This window comes from Castor canadensis, chromosome 14 (assembly GCF_047511655.1).
Source record: "Castor canadensis chromosome 14, mCasCan1.hap1v2, whole genome shotgun sequence".
Lineage (NCBI taxonomy): Eukaryota > Metazoa > Chordata > Mammalia > Rodentia > Castoridae > Castor > Castor canadensis.
Window position 1 is genome coordinate 54,264,339 of NC_133399.1, and position 16,249 is coordinate 54,280,587.

General features: G+C 38.9%; 1 protein-coding gene across 2 annotated transcripts in view; it reads right to left on the reverse strand.

Annotated features, from left to right (window-relative positions):
- Positions 1-2,317: 2,317 nt before the first annotated feature.
- Fnta (farnesyltransferase, CAAX box, subunit alpha) overlaps positions 2,318-16,249 on the reverse strand; it is a 38,614-nt gene continuing 24,682 nt past the window's right edge. For both annotated transcript variants that reach the window (XM_074054575.1, XM_020184684.2), the window contains 5 exons: positions 8,054-8,180; positions 7,227-7,375; positions 4,467-4,529; positions 3,229-3,400; positions 2,318-2,965 (listed from right to left, as the gene is read on the reverse strand). In XM_074054575.1, coding sequence (XP_073910676.1) covers positions 2,843-2,965; positions 3,229-3,400; positions 4,467-4,529; positions 7,227-7,375; positions 8,054-8,180 — 634 coding nt within the window. In that variant the 3' untranslated portion in view covers positions 2,318-2,842. The remainder of the gene's footprint in view (positions 2,966-3,228; positions 3,401-4,466; positions 4,530-7,226; positions 7,376-8,053; positions 8,181-16,249) is intronic.

Below are 16,249 nucleotides of genomic sequence, written 5' to 3' on the forward strand. Positions count from 1 at the left end.
TGAAGTATTCTCCGTGTTCAGGCAGGACAATGTAGTATCAGGGTTGAGGTGCTCTTTCTCACCACTGGACTGAGGAGGTATGGTTCAGCAGCCAAGTATTCACTCACATGCTTAGTGGACTCGGCTGGCTGATCCTCAGCACTGCTCGGAGTTTTATAGATGGGTCACTTCTCTGCTTCTGGGTTTTCATTATAGAAATTTCCCTTCTCTGTGTAGGGATAAAATGCTAGATGCAGGAAACTTTACAGTCTATTGGCTGGGTCACTTTCCATTTCTTCCACAAGCTCCCCAGTTTGTGCCCCCACAAACATCAAGCCTAAGTGTATCCACAGAATGCACTGGAGTGGGAGCCCACAGAGCATTGAATTTTGCACTGGTAGGGGGAGACTGGTAGGACCCACCCAGAAGTTTACCTACGTATGGGGAAGGGTTGTAGAAATTCTAAGATTTGTAGGTTTGGGCTTGGGGCCCTCAGATAGACCTGGCAACCAACACACATAGCTAGGAGGCAGATCCTGGTGGCCAAGGACTATGCCAGTCATGGGCTTGGTGCTGTTTTCACCATGACCCTCAAGCATTCGATTTGCTCCTTGCCAGGGAGGGCAGAGCCTCCCACCACAGTGTTCTTCACTTGCCCAACTTCCCTGCTATTTAAAGCTTCTCAGCAGAAGCTCAGTCAGACTCTCTTCCTTCCCACTCCTCCTCTGCTGGATCTCCTACCCAGACATTGTAGGAGGGTATCCCAACACTCCCTGAATTGTGATTGTTCCTTGCTCTTCAAATACCTAGAGTAGCTCAGCCTCATAGGCCCCCCCTCAAGATGAAGCCTTGTTTCCAAAATAGGAGCATCAAATCTCTTTCTTTAACAAAGCGAGCCTTCCACACTGGAATAGATACTGTCTCGCCAAATTCTGCACTGGATTTAAGGCCTGTGGAACGTGTGGGGTTATCCTCCAGCTAGAATTTCCAGTCTGTCACCAAGGTTGTCTGGCTTACCTTGTGAAGGCAACTTCTTCAGTATCTCCCGTTCTACCAGGGAGCTGTGGACTGAGCTTGTGACTGTTTTCTCTCTTGCCTGATTCTCCATCTCTTGAAAGCTGAAGCTGTTTTGTCACCTCTTTTGTGATTCCCAATGCTCTTTGTTTCTCATAGTCTCTCTTTTGTTACCTGAATTTCCTCACATAGTCAAATCTAATCTGCTGCCATCTTGCCTGTCCCTCTTGGACTCCCATTATGCTTTCTATCAAGGTACTTATGAGATTTGTTGAGCCAGCACACCAGAATCCAGTCAATTCTGAGACACTGGTGGTAGTTTCTGAGAGTAAATAGGATCTTATGTGAGTTTCTCTATATAGTTTTTTTTTTTTTACAACACTGTCAAAATTATCTACCCTTCATGTCAGTCATATAAAATTAGATTTTTAAAATCCAAATATGACAAAGACAGACTTGTAAAAAGCTAAAAACAACACCACTAAAATGTACTTAATCTATTAAAATATTTCCTAAGTTTATCTTGAGAAAAAATGATTATTCAACTCTTTCTATATATTCTTCAATTCTATTTTGTCACTTTGACAAAAATTATTTGTGGATAGTGAGATTTAATTAAATACAAGTACAGCAAACTAACTTGGTCCACTCCAACTCCTTTGTAGTATGTATTCCTGAATTGTAAAGGCCAGAAAACTATAAATGCATTTCCCAGATTCCTTTGCAGTTAAGAGTGTTACACATCATGTGGGTTTTTCTCAATCAGATGCACTAACTCAAGCCCTTCATTTGCATCAAATTCCCTAGGAGGGGAAGTTATACTTGAATGAGTGTGGCAGACATGGCAATCCTGGAGCTGGCAGCCAGGGCTATAGCTTCCTTACTCCTCATTCAACAGTTTCCTAACTGGCACAGGCAGTAGCAACTTGACAATCCAGTTCTGTAGCACAGTTTTGGAAATTGCTTCTGAAAGATGAAGCAATTATTATGGGAGGTATCTTCATAGCTGAGTTAAGTTCATAGGGTTTAAATTACCTACAATGAGGGTAGAGGTGTAGTTCAAGCAGTAGAGTATTTGTCTGGCAAGCATGAGGCTCTGAGTTCAAACAAAGGTACTGTCAAAATAAATAAGTTAAATAAACTACCTTGAGTGGATTTTGTTGCTTTCAGTGAGAACAGACCAATTTACATTTTAACAGTTAACACTTCCTTTACCATAATCCCATTGCTAGTTTCTACAGTTTTAAAGCAGTATTTTCTTCCTCAATTGTTTTTCTAAGTTGAAACAATGGCCCATGGATAGCTAAAAAAAAAACCATGATGGTACTGTTTTTAGATATATCTGTAATTTTATTACAAAAATCAGTCTTTTGGCATTAGTTGGTTACAGTAGGTAGCAAGATACTTTGAGTGTGGTATAGCAGCTCTAATGTAACAGTTGCATTCCCTGCTTACTGAACCAAAATTTAAGTTACCTCAAATCCATCACATACAAGTTACCTGCAGTCATTACTGACACAAATTTTTATACCTATACCTTTTAGGGAAGAACTGATGTTAAAAGAGGATTGATTAAATGTTGATAAGACTACAAATGTAGCAGTTTCTTTGTGGGCCTTTTTCTTCTCCTCACCCCTCCAATTACTTTGCTTTAAATAAATCACATTTTTTAGAGCTAGTCTGAACAGCAGCAGCACCCCAGAACATCATCCTTAGTTCTTGTTAAAAAGTAATGCCTGTGCAATGCGTGTTTTACACCACAGGCTACAGAATCATCACTTTAGTTTTAAACTCTTACATTAGAGTCCCATAAAAAATGAACGCATCCAGCAAGTTCTTCTGGATGGCGTTATTGCTGTACATTTGATGGTAGGTCACTTTCTCGGCTGTGTTTGCTTTGAAGGGATCTTCCAACATATCTCCAATATTCCTTTCTAATAGTGTCCTTTTCTTTAGCTAGGATTTCACACAACTGAAATGAGAAGTAAAATTTTATTAAATGTATGGTTCAATCTCCAGGGCACATACCTTTGGAACAACACAACCGAACTTAGATCATGTTCAAATGAGACACACTAGTATCACACAAGTGATACAGATGCTGCTCTCAACCAGAAATAGCCCTGTACTGCATTCTGAGTAACAATGTTGCAAGGAGGAATAACTATTTAGTGGCACAGAGCAGAGCCAATTCTGAGGTAACAAAAAGAAAAGTACTGAGTTGCACCACCCTACCTCTAATGCTTTATTAAGAATGTCCTCTTTGTTGTCACATTGGTTTTCTAGCATGTCTTCATAGATATCCACTAGAAAGGCAATTAGGTAGGGGGAACTGTGACTTGGTTGTAAATCAAGTAATTGATTTAGCAGATTGGGATATCTGGAAAGGCCACGGTCTTGCAGAATCCTAAAAAACAAAACAAATACTATTTAATTTTAAGAGAAGTATAGTAGAAAAATAAAGAGAAAATAAAACCTGAAACACAAAGGAGAAAGGAGATTTTACTTCTTTATTTTTTTGTTAGTTCTGGGGTTTGAACTCAGAGCCTTGAGCTTGCTAGGCAAACAAATGGTCTATTCCTTGAACCATGCCCAAATTCAGGAGACTTATTTTGAATGAATGAGGCTTAAATGAAATGAAAATTTTTAAATTATCTGAGAGGCTGGCACAGTGGCTCAATTGGTAGAGTGCCAGCCTAGCAAGTGTGAAGCCTTGAGTTCGAACTCCAGTACCACCAAAAAAACCTGAGCTGAGTAAAATTCGTTTGAAAAATGTTTAAATGTGAACATTTATAACTCAAACTGTGTATGTGCAAAATTAAAGCAGAAAGCAATCTTTTCAAAATTAAATAGTGAAAAAAAGGCAGGAGAAATGTCTGTTTCTTTAAAAGGTTTCTCATCTCTTCAACTCTCCAGTGACTATAGGCCTCCATCCCTGACACATCTCCAAACATGACACTCTGCTTTTTGAGCATGTTTCCTTGAAGGCCTCGATGTTCAACAAGAATCATGGCTATGTTAGTGGTCAGGCAAGTGAGACCTTTGATACTGATCCCTAGCAATGAAGGCAGAACGGGTAGCTACGCATCTGTGCAGTCTGTTTGCAGACAGTCTACCCTGCTTCTCTGTATGCCTGAGCTAGGCACCTGAGTATATATGACCACCACAGGACTCAGCACTGCCAACAACAACAACAAAAAACCCCACACTACCCTACACACATTGTACTTCATTGCCTAAATACAATTAAAAATGTATTGTTTCCACATCCACTGTTATAAACAGTGTTGCTATTTTCTTGGCAAGTGAAGAGAAGGATAGAGGGAACTCTTGGCAAGTACATAACCCTGTTATGCTTCTATCCAGAAATCCAGAAAAATTCTTGAGTGTCCTTTTAGAATCTGGTTATAGAACATATTCCATGATGCATATATCAACAGTTTATATAAAACCAGTGAAAAACAACCTCTTACCCTTTCAAGTAGTTCCATGCACTTTCATTATGTGGGACTAGTTTGATCATTTCCAGAGTGTACCTGTAAGAAAAAACCCAACAAAGGAATTATGTAATTTTAAAAGAGCAGCGCAAGGCTTAGATGTCACTTCAACAAGATTGTGGCACACTCTGGACATGTACTTTTCTTGTGTCATGCTCCATTCTCTCTCAAAATTAAACCAGAGAATCCCTGGGTCTGTATCTGTCAACCCTTATTTACATAGTTCGTCCCTCCTGTATTTTTGTGTCCAATTCTGAGGAAGAACACTGAACTAACTTATGTTAGCTTCCATGCACAACTGGAAAAGAAATGAATGTGTAAGGTTCTTCCTTCCGAATGAAACGTTAACTAAAACAGACTTTCCTTTCATCTGGGGGGCAACCTTAGGGGTGGGAAGCACCTAACAAATCCTTAGTCACTGGAAAAGGCTAAGTAACATAACCTTTGAAGTGATAATAAAAAATAGCATGGACATTGGCCAGCTTACATCTATAATCCTAGCTACTCAGGAAGCAGAGATTGGGAGGACCATGGGCTTAGTCCAGTCAAGAAGTTACTGAGACCGCATCTCAACAAAAGAGCTGGACATGGTGGCATATGCTTATTATCCCAGCTATACAGGAGGGTCTATGCCAGCCTGGTCAAAAAGGGCAAACTCTACCTAAAAAATAACTAAAGCAAAAGGGGCTGGGTATATGGCTCAAGTGGTAAAGCACCTGCCTACCAAGCATGAGGCCTTGAGTTCAGTGTTGTAAAGTTGTGAACCTTTTTTTAAAAAAAAATCATTGAAATCATCTAGATAAAGGATACAAATAAAAATGAACACTAGTATATATTTATATATTCTAAAACAAAATTACTAATAAACTACAAAGCAATTCCCAAGATGGATACTCCCTACATGTTTCTCTTCGCTTTAACCTGATTATTAAGTAAAATTCATACCCAAATTGCCACAAATTTCAAGGAAGTACAGAACTGTGCTTTACCAGGTACTTGCAAAGATAAAGAAGCTGCTGACTAAAAGTTAGCAGTCATGGTCTTGTTGCAAGGCTATTAAGAAAGGACTTTTTTTTCTTCACAGAAATTCATACACCATTATAACAAGATTAGTCCAACAACTTTTACTTGATCTAATGCTTTCAGTTATTTATAAAACAATGTCTCTGCAGGTCTTAGACAGCCAGTGATCTAGCTCTTAAATGTTAAAAGAGAAGTGTGAATTTTCCAAACTTTTCACATTAGAAATCCATTATCTATTAATAGGATCAATTCAAGGTAGAGTAACCTGAAGTTTTCTGCCTTTTGGCAAAAACCAAAAAAAAAAACCTCTAACAACAACAACAAAAAAAAGGTAATAGGGAAGGGTAATAGAGAAGTTTGAATTTTCTCTATTTAAGCTCCATTATTCAGGCTAGCTACAAATAAATATGGTGGGCAGGGTATTGTACTCCTGTAATCCCAAAGTCAGGAGGTTGAGGCAGGAAAACTGTGAGTTCAAGGTGCACATGAGACCAGTGAAACCCTGTCTGTGTCTATCTCTCTCTATGTATATAAAAATGTCACTTCAGTAATTCCCATTAGAGTATCCTATGATGCTAGAAAGACTATTTATCTATGCTGCCCAATATGGTAGTCACTAGCCATGTGGATATTGACACCTACAATGCAACTAAGTGTGACTCAGAAAGTGTATTATGTTATTTTAGTTCACTAGAATTTAAACAGTTATATGTGGCTTCAGGCTGGATACTAGACAGAGCAGCTTCAGGTGGGAGAGCACCAGAAAACAAGCATAGGTATGCATGAGGGGTGAGTCAGCTCCAAACATGATGTGGAGCACAGAATGAGTAGAGGACACTAGAAGAAAAAAATTTTTTTCTTTTTTTAACATAGGGGTTGAGGTGGCAGCAGCTCAGTGGTAATGAAACTGCTTAGAAGTGTGAGGTCCTGGATTTGATCTCAATACTACCAAAACAAAAACAAAAAACAACCAAAAAAAAAAAATCATTAGAACCTTACATATAGAACAGATACTGGAGAACTAGCTGCCCTGATCTCAGCAGACACAGGACAAGAGATGACAGGCAGAGGTGTCATAAAAATCACCTCTTCCCAGCAGCAGTTAAGACTTTTATAATTAAAATTTTAAGTATGCTGTCATCAGGCTTTAAAAGTCATGTGTATTCAAATTATGAAACAAATACTGAAACAAAATAGACAAATAAGGTTAGAAAAGAGTGTTTATGAATATAAAATACTAATTCATGTCTAGTTCTTATAAATAGCTTTTTGTATAGTGGCCTTCAAATAGGGGTGACTATGCCCCAAAAGGGACATTTGGCAATGTCTGAAGACATTTCTGTTTAAAGCCAGTGCTGCTAACTAACCTACAGTGCAAAGTTCTACACAAGGTACAGTGCCAAAATCCTGCACTAGAACAAGGCATCTGGGAACTATTACCTAAAATCTAGTAACATTTCATGAAAAGCTTCCTGACATTATGAAATCTGATTGCTTTTCAATCTCTAGTAGCAACAGTCTGTCAAGAAACTTAAGACACTGCAACACAGAGGAATACTACATTATTTCTACATTTATCATTGTATGTTTCATCCCCATTAATTTGTCCTATTTTAGTTCCATGGGACAGTCATCTTTGCTGTATTTCCAATGCCTGTGGCATGGTAGGAATACAAATTTTAAATGAAGGACTAAGTGAAGGACATTACTAACTGGACTTCTCTCTCCAACACAGCACGATCATTGTAGCCAGTGGTATTAGAAATGACGAAGTGTCTTTGGTTCCAGACAGAGTTATTTCTCACATCCTCTTTGAGAAGTTGGTCTACATACTGCAGCTCATTATCCCAAAGTCTAAATTCCTAAAAGAAAGTTGAAACAAAATCCAATTAGGAATGTTCCACTTATAAAAATCAGCAAAATTAAATGTAGAAGTGAAGACAATGGATTTAAGAAGTGATAGTTGCAGGTTAAGGAAACAGAGGGGGATAAAAGAATGAAATTGAGGATAGATCTTGGGAAGATTATAAACTGAAAACAGCAAAGAAGTCATCAAATAAAATTTAAGGGAAAAACCACCAACCTCACCAGTAAGAGAATGAGTAACTATATTAATACATAACATTAAGAAAGCAACCTTAAAGATGCACACACATGATTAAAATTACTCAAAATACATATACATGTGGAGAAATATACACAACTGGATTCAGATTTAGTTTTTGTTCCTTCATAAAGCTGTTTTAATAAAAAAAAAAAAAAAACCAGTTTGGGGGTTGGGGCCGTAAAAAACTTAAAAATACTGCAGAAGTTGGGACATTGTGAAAAAATTAGTGGAGCTTCATTTCTTATTTGATAATAGCAAAACAGTAAGAATTTCACTATGATGGTCTCTGATTTTACAAGTGATGGTAAAAATAAAGGAAGATAACACGTGTGTTCTGGTTCACAAGTATATCTAGAGTTTAAAAGTAATTTTAATTATTTAATTCCATTAAAAAGTAAAAATCTGAAAAGCACTGTAACAACAAAGGCAATACCTGAATGACCCACTGTCGATGTTGCCAGGCATGGTAATTCTTTGCATCTTGATTAAGAATATCAGCAATAAACTCAAGCTCCTGAGATGGATCCTTTAGCCATTCCACTAACACTCGCCTATGGTGCCTAAAGTCCAGAGAAGGGAGAGAAGTTTGCATTAATTTAAAATCAAGAATTTGTCAGGTGTGTGTTTCACTAGGTGACATGGAAGGGCACTCAAAAAACAAAAATTCACCTCTGAATTCTCAGCACTCTACTGGAGAGAAAAAGTAACACAACAAAAACACCATCAGAAAAATTGCAGAACACTAAGTAAGAAAAACATAAAAACAGTGATGTATATTACATGCAGAATCAGATACCAAGGGCTGAAAGATCATTTTTATCAAACTAAGCCTCAAAGTACAGTTGGCTTTTGACAACCACAAACTTCTGTTCAAGATCAGAAACACTTTATAACAAGAGTCTAGAGAAATGTAATACTATTTTTTATCAAGTAAAAAGTTTCCTCTACTGAAACAGTTTATCGGTTTTCCCTACTTCCAAAATGCCACCATACAAGCAACTTTTCATTCCTCCAGTTAGTGGGCAGAATGGAATTCACTTCTGACAAATAAATAGCTATATCAAGTTGCAAGTTTGCCACAAGTACTAAAAAGTACTTCTAGAAGTTCTATGTGGATTCCATTTTTATAATCTTCTTTACCTAAAATACTTATAGAATCTATAAAGAAAAATGTTCTGAAATTCACTATGGAGGTCAGAGGGTAGATCAGTGATACAGTGATACCTAACATGTGAGACCCTAGATTTGATCCCTCATACTCACTGGGGAAAAAAAAATCACTGTGTTGATGGTTGCACACATCTATAAATATACTAAAAATTCATACTTTTACATACTTTTAAGTTTCATACTTTAAATGGGTAAGTTGTAATTTATGTAATGTATGTCTCAATAAAGATCAAAAGACTCAGAAATAAGACCACACAGAAACAGCTATCTGATTTTCAACAAAGGCACCAAAAACATATGCTGAAGAAGAAACACCCTTTCAACAAATGTTCTGGATATCTGTATGTATAAGACTAAAACTAGACCCTTCTCTCTTGCCCTGTACAAAAATAAATTAAAAATAATTCAAAGATCTTAATGTAAGACCCAAAACTTTGAATATATTAGAGTTTTTGAAAACTCTTGAAGGTATAGGCATAGGTAATAACTTTCTAATAGGAAATAAGAGTAAGAACTGACATTTGGGATTAAAAGGCTTCTTCAGAGCAAAAACCAAGTACTAGAATGAAGAGACAACCTACAGAATGGGAGAAAATCTTTGCCAGCTAAAAGATTAATATCTGGGGTATATAAAGAGCCCTAAAAATCAAACATCAACAGAATAAAGAATCTAATTAATAAATGGGCTAATGAACTTAACAGACAGTTGTCAAAAGAAGTAGAAATGCCCAAAATATACATCAAGAAATGTTCAACAAAAGGCTGGCAGAGTGCCTACTGAACAAGTGTGAGTCTCTGAGTTCAAACCTTAGTACCACCAAAAATAAAAAATAAGTAAAGCTTTTCTTTAGGGCTGGTGGAGTGGCTCAAGTGGTAAGAGTGCCTGCCTAGCAAGCTGAGGTCCCAAGTTCAAACCCCAAATCCCAGTCCCACTAAAACAAACAAAATAAATGATTCATGCCACTGTTGGGTCTGGATACCTAAGGCAGATGAGTAAGTAGCCCATCCCCCATGAAGACCCCATGAGCCCTGCACCCTGAGAAGGAGTTATAAACCTGCATTCCTGCACCCTGAGAGGGAGTTATAAACCTGCATTCCTGTACCCTGAGGAAGAGAGACAGGGTCTCCCAAATCTGCCAGGAAGAGATACAGGGTCCCACAAATCTGCCACAGGACTGAGAAACAAAATGCTCCCAATGTTGTTTTCCCCCCCAATAAAGGGCAAACAGATCAGCTCATCTAAGGGGGCCCCCATGCAAATACATGGCCAATAGGAAAAACCCACCTGATACACTAACCAGAGTTAAAGCGTCCTTAAAAAGCCCCAGCTTTCACCTGAGCAGGGAGCTACTGGCTTCTGGTCTCTGCTACTCTTCTCTAGCTATAGCCTTTCCCTTCTCTCTAATAAATCCTACTTTATATACCGGCGTTGGCTCATCATTCAGCTGCCTCATGAGCCAGTTCTCTGGCCTGTGAAGGCGAGGACCCTCGACACCATCCTGCAACCGACACCAGCACGTACCACCACCAAAAAAAAGATCAACATACTTAGCCATAAAGGAAATGCAAATAAAAAATAACACTCAGATTCCCTTTCACCAGAGTCAGAATGGTAAGCATCAAGAAAACAAAGATAAGCACTGGTGGCTTATGTCTGGGATCCTACCTGTTTGGGAGGCTGAAACCAGTAGGATCACGGTTTCTCCTGGGAAGCAAGGGACCCTTATACACTGATGGTGGGAATATAAATTAGTGCAACAACTATGGAACTCCTCAAAAAAAAAAAAAACCCAAGAAAACAAAAATAATAGAATATGATCATGCCATACCATTCCTGGATATATGGGCAAAAGGAATGTAAGTCAGCACACAACAGAAGTATTTGCACACCCCTGTTTACAGCAGCACTAGTCACAACAGCCAAACTACTGAATCAGCCTAGGTGCCATCACCCTATGAATGGGTAAGAGTATGCAACGGAATATTATTCAATCATAAAAATGAAATCACATATTCCAACATTTTATGGAAGTGAAGATTATCATGTAAAGTGAAATAAGCCATACTGAAAAAGACAAATATTGCAATTTCTCTGTCATATACAGAATCTAGAGTAGGAAAAAAAATTACACAAATGTAAAATCAGGACTCCTTGAGGGTGGAGAACCAGTAGGGGAGAGGGTAAAAGGAGAAAGTGAGGACCAATGAATATGATCAATTTACTTCATCACATGTATGAAAACACATTAATGAATGAAAATGCAGTAACAAAACCCACTGAAATTGTTTAGAAAGGACTACAGGCATGGCTCAAGTTATAGAGCACTGCCTAGGAAGCTCATGACACATGACTCAAGTTATGGAGCACCTCCCTAGCAGGCTCATGACTCTGAGTTCAAATCCCAGTACCACCAACACAATTATTAAGTAATATAGCCAGGCACTGGTGGCTTACGCCTGTATTCCTATTCCTGTAGTGCTTCCTTCTCAGGAAGCAGAGATCAAAGCCAACCCAGGAAAAGAGTTTTTGAGATGCCATCTCACAAACACCCAACACAAAGAAGAGCTAGCAGGGTGGCTCAAATGGTAGAGCCCCTGCTTAGCAAGCATGAGGCCAAGTTTAAACTCCAGGACCACACACCCCCAAATAATAATAATGTAAAAAAAATGTTGAAAAAGGACGGAGGTAAGTAAATATTTTTGGCCTTCCCTGACTTATTAGCATGTATTAGTTGAACAGCAGGGTTTCACTGTGATATTTCCATATGTGCTTACAATGTATCTTTATGAAATTCACCCATCTTTCTCTCTCACACTTCTGAAAACAATTTTAATTGGTTTCATTGTTCTATTTTCATATAGTATATAAAGTACGAATTCATAAAGATCATATTCATCCTCTCCCTTCAACTTCTCTCCTCCCACTGGTATACAACCCCACATAGGATCTGTTTTTCCTTCCTGTCCTTCATTTTTAAGTGTATATTAATTGTTCACTGTGGTATTTCACATATGTATACATTATACTTTATAATCAGATTAATCCCTTCTATTACTCTTTCTCTATCCCTCTGTGGGGAGAGGATTAAAGCCTGTGAGAACTGGACACAAGCAAGGCGAGATGCAGTTAATTGCTTTTACCTATAGGCTAAGATAGGCACAGCCCTCGGCCACGAACCAGGGAAAGGCAGAACAGATGTGTCTCCTAAGTTGTGTTCAGAGAAGCAGGAACGCAGATTTCTCCCGTTACAATGTCATGCCCCTCCCCATGGCTCCACCCGGCTTGCTGCTATAAAAAACCCCTGAAGGAGGAAGAGGGGCTTTGGTTTTTGCCTTTTGCTTTTTGGGGCTTTACTTTGGGCCTTTTGGTATGGGAAACTTTGGGAAGGGAAAAGAATCATTGAAGGGAAAAATGCCAAAGGGAAAAGGGAACAATCGCTGAAGGGAAAATGCTAAAGGGGTTGATAGAAAGTCTGAACTGAGACCTTTACATAGGGTTCAGAAAGCAAAGCTGAGAAAGAACTTCATACATAGGCCTTAGGAAAGCCAAAGATAAAGAAAAACCAGAGATAACAGGGACAGTACACAGTGCAAGTCTCAGGACCAAGACTTTAATAGTTATGCATATGTAGGTTGTAGGCACAGCTGTTTGCAAATTTGAGCATGGAGGCTTTGAGAAAGCTAAAGAGAGATGGGACAGTGCAAGCCTGGGGGCAAAAAGACTTTTAAGAGCAATTAAGCTAAAGATAAGCTAAGAGCAAACATTGGACAGAGCAAGCCTAAGGAAAGGGGTTTTAAGCAAGGTTTTAAAGAAGGCTTTAGAAGCAAGGTTTTAAAGAACTGCAAGGAACAAAGCCTTAAAGAATCAAGATAGAAAAAAAACATCAATGAGGGTTGTGCATCTCCAGCCAAGCATACAACACACCTGATCCCAAATTTCTGTTTGTCTATCCTATATCTTCTCTAAAATCTCCAGTTGCCCCCACTTAAGCCCAGTTAGGTCCAGTAATAACCAAGGAGCGAGAGAGAAGACCTCGCTCCGGCAAGGAGGGAGCATAAGAAACAGCACCCCCTTCATCCCTCCAACCCCAGCCCCATTATTCAACAGCTTTCAGTGTGTTTTGTTGCCATCTTCATACACAGATATAAGCATTCACTTCTTCTTTTCCACCTCCCTCTAGGTCCAGATGGGGTGAGTTTGATCACAGTATATTATATACTATGGAAAAGTCACAGTGAAACTTCTTTGTACAATTAACATATTACAATAAATAAAAATTTAAAAAATAGTATTAGTGTTCATTATACTAATGAACAGGAGTTACAGGAAAGATAAGAATTTAATGTTTAATAAATGACCTGTACTACATGCATGGAAAATTAAAAAGTTCTTCTTGCAGAATATTAAGGCAAGGGCTTGAGATGTGGCTCAATGATAAAGCCTGCACGAAGCCCTGGGTTCCATATCTAGCACTGCAAAAAAAGAAAGCAAAATACCAGGAAAATCCTAGACAGAAAGGTTTCTAAATTTATTCTGGAAATCTTCCCAATCGGTGAACACTAGTAGCATTTTATTTTTCCATGCTCCTGGTAAATTCTATAATTTAGGAAAAAGAACTAGATCCTCCAGTGTATCCAACTGAATTCATAATACAAATTGCAAAGATATTCTGACATTCTATGACTTAAAGACTATTAAACACAGGGAAGTAGCTTACAATATAAAATTTCAGTAAGAAGTTAATAAGTGATCAGTTAATTAGGATACAGCATTTGCATTACTTATACTATACTTGTTATAACAGAAACTAGTTGAGGGGTCTTATCCAAATTAAAGTACTGCTGAGTTTTTCAAAATAGGTGCTTCAGTTGGGTTTGTGTTTTGTTTCTCATAACAATGAGTGATAATGTGTTAATGACAGTGGCAGCAGTGTCATAATGACAGTGGAAAAGTTATTTCTCTTTAGCAAAAACTAGACATACTTAAATATTGGTAATACCTAAGATATCTGCATTTTACAGCTATGGATCTTTATATAAAGGTGCCTTAATTTTTTGGGTAAATAACTTTTTAGTGCAGGTCTGAAGTTCTCTAGCTAATCTCTTTTTTCACTAGAACATTATTTTATAATGCAACTTCTTAATGTAAGAAAAACGATCCTTTTATCAAAGTATATATCATGCTCTTAGATTACTTAAAAATTCCTCAGGTCACCATCTTAGGTGACTCGTGTTGCTTAAAGGGTTCCTGTTTCTTCATCCGGATTCTTGTACAGTCCCATTGCCTGTGAAAATTGCCCGTAATATTACGTGCCCTAACCCATCCCGCAAGCCTTTTAGCCAATTGAGAAATACTGTGAACCTTTGACCCAGACAAATCCCAGGTGAGGGGCAGGTACAGGGATATGAGGAGGAACCACTGTCAGCCATTTTGCGCTCATGTGTCTGCTCGGCTGGAGTGAGTACAGGCTTACACCCTTTTGATCAAAAGAAATTGCCTTGTCAAGATTTTCTGTCTCATGTGTCTGTTTTTGGCACTGGAGGGTCTTTAATTCCAACAATTTGGGGGCTCGATCTGAGATTTTACATTCATTCTGGGAAAGGGGGGTCCTGCTGCCTGGTTGCAGTGTTCGGTTGACAGCGACCATTTTTTGGATCTGCAAATGAACTCCGACTGGACTCCAGAATTTCTTGACAACGCGGGTAAAAGAGTTCTATAAGACACGGACCGCAGCAACCACATTAAGTTTTGTGCACAAACCAAGACAACAAATGACATGGGGATGACCAGGTAATGTCTTAGTGGTTTGGGCTACTGGAAGCTGTGTGATGTGAAAATGAGATGTGTCAGAGAAAGTAGAGTCCTGATCCGCAGTTCTGAGGCAATTTCATATTGTTTAAGGCAGAATTAGATCCTTGAATCTAATCCAGGTCAGGAGCTTATACCAACCCGAAGCTACCAAGAAGAGGTGCCTCAAGCTCCCACAAGGAGTGCGGTCAGAGATGGACAAAGCGAAAGAGAGTCAGAGTACAAGAAACCTCCAAGGCAAAAGGGGGGTTGAGCTCCTGACACACAGAACACAGTCGACCAGAAGGCAGCAAAGAGGAAGGCCAACAAACAAGGTCCAGGATAAAAAACACCCTCTAAGAACTCCCCTAGAAAAAATATTAAAATATTGGGATGATAGCCCCCGTACTAAAGGGAAAAGAAACAAAGAATGGTCAAATACTATTGTTTTATCTGGACCCAAGAAACAATCTTACAGCCTTTTGACCAAAATTGAATCTGACGAGGACTGGGTCTGCCAAATATTAATTCAACATGTAAACGACAAGAGCCCAGTCATTCAAGAGGAGATGGAATATGCTCTCTGTTGGAGTCCAATAGTCAAGAAAAAAAAAAAAAAACCCAAAACTCATAATTGGCATTTACTCTCCTCCCTTCCCCGACCCCCAGGCGCCAGAGCCATCTATGCTTCCCCACTTCCCTCTTCCAGCCCTTCCACCTCTGCCTCCCTTCAACTTGCTGCTCCTTCCCTTCCTACCCGAAATCCCTCCCTCCCACGACTTCAGAAGGACTTAAAACAATCAAGACATTGAGAATCTACCTTTTCCTCAGTCTGAAGAAGAAAAACCACACTCCTTCTTTCCTTTCAGGGATATTCCCCTTGGAGGAGGTAAAACTGGATTTGCAAACATTCCCCTTACCAGCTGAGGTCCAAAATTTTAAAAAGGAGTTGTGACCCCTTCTCAAGGATCCCTTTGGGGTCTCAGAACAGGTTAATCAATTTCTGGGACCACAGATATATACTTGGGCTGAGTTAATGTTTATTTTGGGAACTCTCAGGGAAGGAAAGAGCCATGATTCACAGAGCCACAATGGCTATCTGGGAGCGTGAACATTTCTCCGGGACAGAATGTCCTAGTCGCTGATGTTAAGTCTCCTAATCAAGATCCCTGATGGGATAACAACATCCTAGGGCACTGAGAAAATATGAGAGGCTTGAGAGATTTAATAAAGGGATAATCAGGGGGAGGTGATTAACACAACCATTAGCTTTATAAATTTCCTGGGAAGCCAGGGAATAAATATATTTTTATTTCAAAGAATAAGTTATGATTTGCTGAGACTGAAGTAAAATATCTGGGATATCTGATCTGTAAAGGCCAACAAAGGATTGGTCCAGAAAGAATAGAAAGATTCACTGTTCTCCCGCTCCAAGGAACAAAACAAGAATTAAGAAAGTTCCTTGGCTTAGTGGGATACTGCTGGTTGTGCATAGAGTCACATGCCCTTAAAAACTAAATCTTTATATCTCATATTGACCCAAGAGGGACCAGACACCCTTCTTTGGACCCCCAAGGAGATAAAACAAGTAGATGAGCTAAAACAAGCCCTTATCATAGCCCCGCTGATAGCCTTGCCTTCTCTTGAACAGCCTTTTCACCTCTTTGTAAA